Raw genomic sequence first — 12,792 nt, forward strand, 5'->3', positions numbered from 1 at the left:
ACACACACACACACACACACACTATTCACCTTATTGACCCACTACGTCCTCAGACAGCAACCCACAGTACAGTGACATATGTGAAAGATAATTTTTAATTTTTTTGTAGATGGATGAACACGATAGATTGACTTTTTTTTTTGTCTCTCTTTTATTTTTTTCCTTTCTTTTTTTTTTTTTTTTTTTTTCATATAAAGGATTGGACTGTTGACCGTAGGATCGCAGTTTCGATCGTGACTGTGGCAGGAAATGGTTTGAAGATTTGAACTTGTCAAAATTGTCTTCACGACCTTTGTAGGACCCACCACCATGTCATAAAAAAAAAAAATAAAAACTAATACCACCAGCTTGCCATAAAATACCCTTCTAATACCATAACACCAGTCCTTAATGAGAACAGCCCTAGCATATCTCAGTATACACAGTTAGGTATATTGGGTTGATAATGTGCCTCGTTTTGTTTTCATTCTTTTCTGTCAACTCCTGTCTGGAAGATGGGTTTCAATTAATCCTTCTCTGAAAGATGGTGACTACTCCAGACCTTCTATCTATCGTCCAATTACCTCATTTTCATCTGTTTCCAAAGTCTTTGAGTCTACTTTGAATATACGTATTTTTAGCACGGTAATTTTTCTGACTGTCAGCATGGGTTCCGTTCGGAATTTTCCATGAGTAGTCCATCATTCTTATCAGAACGTCGGTGAAACATTTGCTTTTGCTTTAATCATATCCAGGGTCTACAGTGTTCCCAAGTGTGTCACTGTCTTTAGTTTCCTTACGTGATCTACCTTTTTATTTTCCCCTACCATCTTTACTTTCATCTCAAGTTTCATTCTGTGGTAGTTCTATAGCTGCTGTTCTAGACAGTGACTGTTTTTGCCCTAAAGCGTGGGGCTGTGGCACACCTAACTTTTGAGCTGTATATTATTTCTGATGCGGGCAAAGAAATAGTTCTCTTTAATGCCTGAAAACTCACTTTATTCGCCTTTCTGCACACCACAAGCTTAGCGGCACACTGCCCAGTTTTTTGCCGTCTCACAGTATTCTTGGTGTTTTTGCTCCTGATCATTATCTTGGAGACATTATTTATTCTTTCTTTTTTTGTTAGTCCCTCAGAGACTGTATGTGCTGCACCGACTTCCAGCCTTCTTCAGCTTTGCGCCGGTAGTGACTTTGTACAGGGACGTTAATCACTCATGAGCAGAGTACATTTCCTATATTTTGAAGTATTCACAACAAACAGCTACTGTGATATGGATAGAGTTTAAAGGTATTTCGGCTTTTCGTGTAATCAGTTCCCCTTTTCCTTCCAAAGTCGTTAAAGTCTCCCTCTCGCCTGTAGTACTGCTCAGTTTATTTCACTATACCAATAACTGCTCCACTGAACTCTTGCTTGCATGCTTCCTTTACGACGAGCATGACACGCTACACCAGACGCATACACTCTGCAGTTCCTCTTCCGGCTAACTCTGATGCAAGCGTCAATCTCAGTCTTTCATCGCACAACTGGTTAACTCTGGAACAACCTTCTTCAGTCTGTCTTACTCTCTGCCTGCGATCTCTGGTCTTTCAGAGGAAAAGTGTCCAGGTATGTTCATACGAATGGATATTAATTTTCTTTCTATCTTTATCTGATTATTTGGAAGGGACGAGTTGTTCAGGCCTCCCGCCGTTGGTTCTTTGTTTTTCATAAGGAAATACAAATGGTGGTCCGTGAGGATGTGTACACCATCTGTGTGTGCCTGGGAGTAATGCTGGATCTCAGGGAGTGTCAGCATACTGTATGCCCACTCTGATTAGAAAATAATAGTCTTCGCATTCGCTTATCCATTCTCCTCCCTCCAGTGCACTTCATCTCTCCCTCCCTCCCTCCCTCTCTCTCTCTCTCTCTCTCTCTCTCTCTCCTTCTCCCTCCCCCTCCCCCTACCCCTCCCCTTTCTGCCTTCCCATTTTATCCCGTATCCCTACCCCTTCTCCCCTATTTGTCCTTCTCCATCCCTCCACTTTCCTCCCTTCCTACTTAATCTCATATTTTTCCCTCGTCTCCCACCTCCCCTTCTTCATTCTCACACTTACCCTCTTCCCCCCCTCTTCATGCCAACTCTCCCCATCTCTACTTCTTATTCTACCACATCCCTCCCTTACTTCCTTCCCTACTTCCCTTTCCCCTTAAGCCATCTCACTCATTACTTCGTCTGTGGTTCATGCCTTCCCTCACCATTCCCACTTCCCATTGTACCACGTCCCTCCCACTCTTCCTTCCCTCCCCCCAGCTTCCCCTTCCCCTACACCGTCTCCCCCACTCCCTCTACCCCCAGTACTTCCCTCTCCCTGCCACTTTCCCCGCGGCAGCTGGCGACCCACTGGTGAATATATACCGAGGATTCCCCAGTGGAACGCCCTCAGTTTGACAGCCGGGAGGAGGGAGACAGGAGAGCGAGAGAGCGGAGGCACACTGGAGACAAGCAGAGGAAGAGACAAGAGAGGCTGGAGAGACAGAAGGGGCGAGAAGAGAGTTCGGAGAGAGGGGAGGAAGGGGAAAGGGGAGTGATTGGAAGGAGAGAGGAGAGATTGCAGGAGACACGAAAGATCAGAGGGGAACAAAAGAAAAGAGACTGAAGAAGAACGCAAGGGAAAGAGACTGGATAAAAACACGCCGTGACTGGAAAGCAATACAGTAGAAAGGATGATGAAGACGTGAAGAGAAGGGAAACTGAAAGAAGCAACATACATAAACATAGCATCGAGGCACAGAAGAGAAACCTCTAACATAAAAGCATCAGACAGAGAGAAATTGTCCCCATCTCAATTCAGCTTGAGCATCTCTCCTCATATCTGCGTTTGTATTCTGGTGCACGTAACTAAATAACACCTTCACGTTCACTCTATAAGTACTTTATTTTATGTTATTGACACTGAAGTCAGAGTGAGCAGTTCAAGCAAACGAATGAAATTGTACGGTAATTAACACTGATGTATATAAACACTGAGAACATTGATGACGAAAAAGTGTAGTAAATTACAAATACAATACGTTTTATGGAAAATAATAAAGGAACTAAATAACACCGTACATTTTAAACACAAGTACTTCACTGCATTTATGTTCAAACAACGAAATCATTCTTACTCGTGTACATGTTAAATAATTATTGGTCTGCGAAAAATTGCTTGACTCCCATTCACTGAAGACACCCGGGTAAATCAAGGCATCATGTTGGCGTGGTCACTGTTAGCGTTGGTATGCGTGAGGGTGGCGTGGGGCACGACCATGGACACCAGTTACGACGTACCGGATGGGTTGGATTTGGACCTGGACGTGGGCGTGGAGGTGAGCGTGGGCATGGGCGTGCGGCGGTGTGCGGAGGGCAGCCCCAAGGGAGAGGACGGTGTATACTATTGCAAACAACTCACGCCCCAGCAGAAGCTTAGGCTGACTGAGATGGCCAGAAGTAAGTTGTGAGTTTATCATTACTCTCTCTCTCTCTTTCAGCTGAAACTTACGCCCACAGAGATGGGCCCCAAGTAAATAGTCTTCCTCCCTCCCTGTGTATTGTCCTTTCCTATTTAATACAGGATCAAGGGCAGTTTTATTTTAATGTTGCCCCTGTTTCTACGATGACGCCTTTCATATAGCATTCTTGCTACGACATATTGGCTTTATTTAATTCTGAGGAATCACTCATAGTTAAGGGATTAAAAACAGTCTCCATTAGCCTTACAGGACACTCTTCTGTTGCTACACGTGGGATTTTGTGAAGGAACTTGCCGTTCTGCTTTTCGCTTACCATCTCATATTTTATTAGTTCATATTGCCGTCCCTTTAAATATACTCATATTATTATTATTATTATTATTATTGTTATTAGTATTGGAAGATGCCCCACACTGCCACTGCTGGGTGACGCTAAGCAACAGAGGGTAAACGGTCTCGGTACAATAACGTCTTTTATATTTAATTCTTATTTGCGATCAGACGACTGTACTCAGCTTTTGAGAACCCTAATATTGAAGGGGTTACGGATATTCAGATTCGTGTGACTGCTGCATTTACTTGTATGTTCACTTGCCAGGTTACTTCTCTGTGTGTCTGACTCCAGCCATACTGTAAACTTAACTGCCTGTTTTCCAAAAGCCTAGCAGGCCTACGTGTCACACATTTTTACATGTCACCATTTCGAAGCTGATACCCTCCGTCCATATTGAGTATATGCTAGGGTTGTCTCATTTAGAACTGGTAGCTAAGTCTCCTTTACCACCGAGGATTTGATCCTCTTTCACCATTTATAGTCATGCCCTCCTATACTCTTACAACATATCCATCCATATTGTGCTTGGTCATCCTTTCTCCGTTCTTCAGTCATCTTCGCTTTCTGTAATCGTTTAATGAACTGTCATCTTAGCGAAAGTACAGTTCAGTCGAATCTTACATCATTTTTGTTGTAGTGTGTGTCAGTCTCTGTGTGTAATTATTGGTCTTAGTAGCTTTTATCTCATATTTCCGTCTCACCCCTTGTCCCTTCCTGTCTCCTCGTTATCTTCTTCCCTTATCTATACCTTGTCTCCCGAGGCTTTCCATGTCTCCATCCTTAGTGATTTATTTTGTCAGTTTCATCTTAATATTCTCTTAGATGGTGTTTAGATATCTTTACTCTCTGAGTATTTTGTACAGAGAAAATGAAAGTTAACAATCATGTGCCATTTGCAAAAATGTATTGTTAAGGAACACGTGCCTGGGAACCTCTTAATCTAATTAAAATACAAACCCTGATCTCGTCCATTTCCTTCTTTGTCATTCCTTTCTCTTTTATTTCATTTGCTGTTTTGATTATACTTCTGTATGCTTTGTTAATTGCTTGATTGGAGAACAAATGGAGGTGTGCCACATATCATTGCGTAAGATGATAACAGCTTGGTTATTGTTACCTCCGCCAAGGAGGTTATGTTTTTCCCCGCGTTGGTTGGTTTGTCTGTTTGTCTGTCTGTTAACAAGGTTACTCAAAAAGATATGAACGGATTTTGATGAAATTTTGTGGAAGAGTGGGCCATGGGCCAAGGAAGAAAATGGTTAAATTTTGGGGCGGATCCGGATCCGGTTCTGGAGTATCATCATCATCATCATCATCGTCGTCATCAGAACCTCCTTTCCCACCCCAGGGCACGGTGAGGAGTAGCAATGTCCAGACAGCCCAGATTTTGCCCAATCCAATGGGCCATGCTTCCATTCACTCATCATTCAAGCCCCCAGAATCCTGACTGTATCGGATACGCCATAAACATTCACCACGTTCTGTAGCTTCACATAAACGTACCCGATTGAGTCAGTCCGAACGCTGATACGTTATCCCGCACAGTATCTCCAAAAGGTCTCAATGAATTTCAATGAAATTTGTGGAAAGGGGGCCCATGGACCAAGAAAGAATTGATTAAATTTTGGGGCGGATCTGGATCCGGATACTTTTTAGTGGCAATGACATTGGCGGAAATATGCGCTGCCTGAACACTTTCTAGTTGCTAATGTGGCTGCAAGGTTTTCAGCTTTTCTTAATTTCCTCAGTTTTATTTTGATATTAGTTTTGTATGGCATACTTTAATTTCAGGTCGTGCTGTAGTGTGTACTGATTGAGAAAAACTTACTGTTTCTGGTAATTGTCTATTTTCCCCTATTTTTAAAGACAGACTTCCATTGTTGTTTTGTATCTGACACTAGGTACCAAGGAGGCCATAAAACGCCTTCAGCTGTACCCGCACAAACTCACTACGATAACTCCTGGAAGGCTGGCGTGGTGGCCCCAGAATAGGTTAAGTTTGATAGAGCTAGCCGTCAAGTTTGGCGGTGTTGGAGAGATGCGGTTAGCTTCATCCTTTATTTCGTAACCCTCAACACTGATGGGATTGTGCTCAGTTATTAGTGGGCGCTGCCGATTGTTTAACTTGTGTGTGTGTGTGTGTGTGTGTGTGTGTGTGTGTGTGTGTGTGTGTGTGTGTGTGTGTGTGTGTGTGTGTGTGTGTGTGTGTGTGTGTGTGTGTAGATCCTACCCACTCCATGCATAATTATGATAATGATGATGATGATTATGTGGGTAATCTGGAACCATGCATTTACTCTACAGGTATGAAGTAGGAAATCATCTTTGGTTAGTCGTAAAGAGTGACATTTAAGTAACGTTAAGCGGATGGACCGGGTTTCGAGTTCATTTCAGTATAACATAAATCGGACAGTTCGTGTTGATAGGAGTTCATGTTAAGTTCACCGGCAGGAGTTTTGCCGGAGAGGTAGAGGTGGAGGAAGGGCCGCACGATCCGAAGATACAGAAAGGAAACAAATACAGGAAGCAAGAAGCGCTCAGCCCGAGTTCCCAGTTTAGCACACGTGACTGTATGTTGGGTTGTTGTATTATCTGTGGTATCAGTCTGGTCTGTGCTTTGGATCCTCAGTCATCATCTTGTAGGGGAGGTTTTATATATATATATATATATATATATATATATATATATATATATATATATATATATATATATATATATATAGAATAGAGAGATAGATATATATATATATATATAGAATAGAGAGATATATATATAGTATATATATATAGAATAGATATATGTGTGTGTGTGTGTGTGTGTGTGTGTGTGTGTTTGTGTGTGTGTGTGTGTGTGTGTGTGTGTGTGTGTGTGTGTGTGTGTGTGTGTGTGTGTGTGTTTGCGCGCGCGCGCAACACTATGTATTTTTTTTTTTTTCCTGGCTTTTGGATGCGGGCTGTGGAGGTCCTTACAGAATGACTTTGTTGCATTAGCCTGACCGAGATGAGTTTGGCGCGGTAATACTTTAATACCAATAAATATTCCAAGTTAGAGATAACAGTGCAATTTCCTTTTTCATGGAGAGACGGTGAGTTTTGATAAATCGCAGTCTCCTTATGGGTAACGGGCAGCCGTAGTAATCAACAATCAATTGACATCTACCTCATCAAGCCATTTGTATTTCTTTCTTTATTGATTTATCTTGTTACCTCCAGACAGTTCTAGATAGATTGGGGGAGACTCATCGAACTGCAGTTGTTAAGTGTAGCCTTCATTAACTCCTTTAGCATGAAGGATGTTTTTTAAGTTGTACACAATCGTGTGGTGGCAGCGTGTCGAGGCAGTGGTGGACGACAAAAGACGTCTTCCGTTCGAGGGATTACGTAGCACTTTTTATCTTCCCTCACTGTCCTACCACCAAGAGGGAAATATGAACCTATTCTTTTATTTCAGGCAATTTTATGGGCATATTTGACAGGCTCGGTTCGAAATAATAATAATCGTTTGTGTGTGTGTGTATATATATATATATATATATATATATATATATATATATATATATATATATATATACATATATATATATATATATATATATATATATATATATATATATATATATATATATATATATATATATATATATATATATATGGCGAAAATAAAATAATAAAAGACGTAATCGGCTTTATTATATTCTCGTCATCTCCAAACGATATTATTTAAATAGGATAGGTTTTCCAAATGGGAAGGTTTGATACAGCCTTTATTAACCCTTTCACCACTGGGGGACTATCCAAAGCCGAATACGATCGTGTGGCAGCAAAAAAAGAAAAAAAAAAAAGGTATTACTTAATGCCCTTCGCCGCAGGATGTCCGTCTGTGGAATGAAATTGGAAAGAAATCGTATTAAAGAGGATAAATTAAAACGCCCACCTCCGTGCCACACCCTGCAAGGCCAATATTACCCAGTCCGCTCGTAAAGAAAAAAAAAATCAACAAAAACCAGAGAAAGAAAAATGCACAAAAAATGATATTGCGCATTATGACTGTATTGACAATTTCCCAGCTCATTTTTTTTTTTTTTATGCGGTTGCCATTTATTCTGCTTATCGGGTTCCTGTATGTCTGAATGTTGTGTGTGTGTGTGTGTGTGTGTGTGTGTGTGTGTGTGTGTGTGTGTGTGTGTGTGTGTGTGTGGTCATTCGCTCTCCAGTTTCTTCCCAGCTTACTTCTTACTCCCTCATTCCTCTCGTATTCGCTTCCTTCTCTCTCTCTCTCTCTCTCTCTCTCTCTCTCTCTCTCTCTCCCTCCATATAAGCACTGCCATATCCACCGTTATATACCGTTACACTGACAACGTGGGAACAGGCAGTCAGTGAGAGAGAGAGAGAGAGAGAGAGAGAGAGAGAGAGAGAGAGAGAGAGAGAGAGAGAGAGGATAGCAACTCGGCCCTCATCGATAAGTAACAGGATGGACAGTGGAAAGATAAACATAATAACAATAAAAACAAGCGGAGAAGCAGGACTAGACACTTGAACAGAGAGGTAGAGGCACAAGATGAAAGACAGTCAGACATATAGACAAACAGACGGACAAACTAGACAGGTGGGTAAACAGACTAAACAGGCAGATAACCAGCAAGAAACAGATCAACATGCAGACGAACAAGAGAAACAGAAAGACAGATATAGGCCACGAGAGGTAAACTGACAGATCTTTAAAATCATACAGACAGACGGACAGATAGAAGGACAGGACAGACTACGAATATGACACAGACAGACGACACTCAGGCAGATAGGAAAGACAGAAAGACTACGAAAATTAGAGAGAGAGAGAGAGAGAGAGAGAGAGAGGTGCATAATCAGTGAGAAGTATAAGCAGACAAACACACAGATAAACATAGACAAGAAGCAGAACCGAGAAAGACTGACAGACAGACAGTATAAAAAAAAAAAACGAATGACAAGCAGATGAAGACAGACAAATATAGACAAAAGCCAGAAAAGAAGAGAGAAAAATAAACGCACAGTACGAGACAGGCTGAAAAAGAGGAGCAAACCGCGAAAGACAAAAAGACAGGGAGAAATGCAGAGAGTTTGACAGACACAGACAGCTAAGAACAGGCCAATTCAGACAGGCAGGCGGACAGACATTCATAAACAGACAAAAGAAGAATGGAACGGAGGAAGCCAGCCAGCCAGACAGGCATTCAAATATGAACAAAGAAAAAAAAAAATAGGAAGAAGCCAGACGAACAGTTAGAAAGATACACGGGTTGTATAGAAAGATGTAATTAGTATGTGTGTGTGTGTGTGTGTGTGTGTGTGTGTGTGTGTGTGTGTGTGAGTGAGTGTATTAGGGCGAGATAATGACAGGCAGTGCAGAATGATTATTGGCTGGAATTTGGTAATGTTATGCTACCTGTGCTTGAAGAACAGCTTGCTACTACTACTACTACTACTATTATTATTATTATTATTATTATTATTATTATTACTACTACTACTACTACTACTATTACTACTACTACTACTACTACTACTACTACTGCTACTACTACTACTGCATTCATGGCTGTTGCGTTCTCAGTTTTATTATTGTTGTGATAACTGTATATCATCATCATCATCATTTTGAGGACGATGATGATGATAAGCAGTAGTAGTTGTAGGTTTAGTGCTGCATTAAAATAAAAAACACCAATAATTTAGCATCTTTTACATACGAGAGAGAGAGAGAGAGAGAGAGAGAGAGAGAGAGAGAGAGAGAGAGAGAGAGAGAGAGAGAGAGAAAGCAGAACAGCTTGCAATGACTAAAATAATTATGAGAAACAAGAAAGAGAAAAGAAAGCTGGAGGAAAAGAAAGCCAGAACGAAGCACATAAAGTAATTAGTGCTTAAATGTAGGAGGGAGAGATGAAGATGCCTGGCGTAAATTGCCATATGGAGGGAGTGAGGATGGAATGGGGAGGGAGGGAGGAACTCAGGGAGGAAGTATGAGGCAAAGGGAGGAGAGGAGTAAAGGGAGGTGGAAGGAAGTAGGAAGGATAGAAAGTGGGAGAGGGAGGAATGTGAGGAGGGAGGGAGAATAAAAGGGAAGAGGGGGGGCAGGACCTGGCATAGCAGAGAAGGAAGGAAGGAAAACTGGGCTGGGAGACGGAGGGACTGTAGTTAGAAAATAAGATGAGACAGAGAGAGGTATGGGAATGAAGCTTGAAGGGAGGGAGGAAGTAAGGGGAGAGAGGGAAGGTAGAAATTTGATAAGAGGGGAGGCGAGTAAAGGGTAGAAAAGTGGAATAAAGGAACAAAAAAAAAGGAAGAGAAAGTGTGAGGTAGTGGATGATGGTGAGAAGTGGAAGCAAGTGGAGGAAGAAAAGGAAGGCAATAAAATAAAAGAAAGAAAAGAAAGCAAAAGGAAAGAGAGAGAGAGAGAGAGAGGGAGAGAGAGAGTAGGTCGGGAAAATCATGTCAGGAGGTGCGGTTGGAGAATGAGTTGACTTAATAATTGTGCGTCTGCGTGTGCTAGGCTACTGAACTGAAGGCCGATGCTAGTTTATGAACATATATATAAACCGTAATAAACTGTAAGATATTTAATGTGTCACACTCCAGACTTCTGACACCGTCTTTGAGGTACTATAGAGTGAACAAAAATATATATCGTTACTCAAGTTGCATTTTACCTTCTGCAACATAGAAAGGATAATTTTGAAAAACTTCCGATACTGCATTTCTGTTCTGGTAAATATAAACTGTTATTTTTATTTCACTGGCTGATGTGTAGTTGTCGAGCAGAGGCCAAAATTTTCTTTATACTTGAAAATGACAGACAAACAAGTCATCTGGACAAATATCGTTCAAATCGGAATCCATCTGATCTGTTGTGTAAGGATCAGTATTTACTTTTTTTGCCCGTACAGTATTACACACACACACACACACACACACACACACACAGTGAATGATGAGCGACGCATGTGGATGACAGCCAAGGCCACAATGACACAGTGACACAGAGAACATAACAGGGACGGTTTAGTCTGTCAATAGTCATGGGAATACATTTATTACTGGATGTGAAGCCTTCCTGTACACTCTGTTAGGAAATGCAACAGCCTCTCCACTTAGCAGGATCAGTGCTGTATATAATCAAATCTCTGCTGCTAGTCGTCAACTCCCCCACCCTTCCCCACCCAGAGTGCAGTTGATGACAAGAATATCGTTCCACTTATACTCGAGCAGATATGACACTCTCACACAATATTCAGAAGTTTATTGGGCTCCGACGATTACTGGATTTTCGGAAGACTTTGTACACCATCTTCCTGTTTGTCGTAATGAAGTGTATCGATATTTATGTCCGCATCTATCCCACTCTCCCCCTCCCGTACCGGCAACCGTGAACCTGTACGCACCTGGACCTTGGCAATGGCATCCTGGAGCTCCTTCTTCAGCTTCTCTGTCTCAGGGTCCTTGGGCGGCATGGTGGCTGGGCTGCGGGAGAAGTGAGGAGTCAGTGTGCGGAAGTGAAGCGGTGGCAGAGAGAGAGAGAGAGAGAGAGAGAGAGAGAGAGAGAGAGAGTATGCCAACCGTCTTTTTCGCCTCATTTAAGCATTTCGTTTTGGTTAACGCCATTGGATACCATTTTATTGAACTGCGTGAAGACACACCCACTTCCATGGTTAGTAAAGGGGAAAATATGAATAGTGTAATTGTTAAGAAGAAAGCGTGACCTGATAGATGGAGTGACTGTGTGCGTGTGTGTGTGTGTGTGTGAGAGAGAGAGAGAGAGAGAGAGAGAGAGAGAGAGAAGCATTGATGTGAGATAGATTTGCCGTGAGAGAGGAGAGCGAGCACACAAGCGTACAGTACAGTAGAAAGTATCCTTGTATTTGAGTATCTGTATTTTAGTCACGTATTATCTAGTTAACCAATATCTGTGTTACTTAAATTCTAAATCTGAATTATAAAATAAGATTAAAAAGTATAAGTATAGGTATCTCATGAAAAGTTAGCATTATGGAGTTGGATGTGTAAGTACAATAACTACTGTATGTGACCGTCCACACACACACACACACACACACACACACACACACACACACACACACACACACACACACACACACACACACACACACACACACACACTGCAATACTGTTAAACACTACACTGTTATAGTAAGTTGTGTGTAATGTGATATCAAACGCTATATTAATGTATCCTAATTAAGTTGTGCCAAATGAGGTGTGTACAATATCGTTCAGTGTTACAGCTTTATGTCATAGTGCATAATGTACAATTACTATAACGGTAAATATAATTAGGTTCGTGCAGCATCATTTGTTACATTGGTGCAACGCAGTGCTAAACTCACTGTATATAATTCCCCTTACATAACAGTACTATAAAACACCATAATACCACAATACTAGTACTATTCTTGATCACTATAAAACACCATAATACCACAATACTTATACTGTTCCTCATTTCATTCATCCAGGTAGTATATAACAAGTTTGTAGTTAAGTTCTGGTATTACTATAAAGGATGCGAATTTAGAAAATAAATGTTATTATTATTATTATTATTAAACACACCCAAATGCTAAACTGTTCCATCATGACCTTAAGTTGTCATATTCTAACCTCGAGCCCCTTTCCAGTAATATAGGGTTTTGTGTGTGTGTGTGTGTGTGTGTGTGTGTGTGTGTGTGTGTGTGTGTGTGTGTGTGTGTGTTTCTGTCAGGGAAGAGTTGCAATAAAACTATCCCATCGTTGTTGTGTATATTTATACACAAATGTCTTCGTGGTTGTGTGTGTGTGTGTGTGTGTGTGTGTGTGTGTGTGTGTGTGTGTGTGTGTGTGTGTGTGTGTGTGTGTGTCAGTCAGCACGAGTTAACATTTGTACAGCTGCTTCCTAGGTGTATATAGGGCTTCAGGCCACTGACACTGGACCACACACTCAACACTCGAC

General features: G+C 41.4%; 1 protein-coding gene across 1 annotated transcript in view; it reads right to left on the minus strand.

The window, feature by feature from the left end:
- Window positions 1-12,792, minus strand: part of Gbeta76C (guanine nucleotide-binding protein subunit beta-2) — a 54,405-nt gene that overhangs the window by 27,004 nt on the left and 14,609 nt on the right. Inside the window, exon 2 of the mRNA XM_080274260.1 lies at window positions 11,228-11,306. Within this exon, the coding sequence (XP_080130386.1) occupies window positions 11,228-11,296 (69 nt within the window). The 5' untranslated portion in view covers window positions 11,297-11,306. The remainder of the gene's footprint in view (window positions 1-11,227; window positions 11,307-12,792) is intronic.

The sequence above is a fragment of the Coenobita brevimanus genome, chromosome 57 (genome assembly GCF_032717465.1).
Source record: "Coenobita brevimanus isolate Jiangsu-jjx chromosome 57, ASM3271746v2, whole genome shotgun sequence".
NCBI classification, from domain to species: Eukaryota; Metazoa; Arthropoda; class Malacostraca; order Decapoda; family Coenobitidae; genus Coenobita; species Coenobita brevimanus.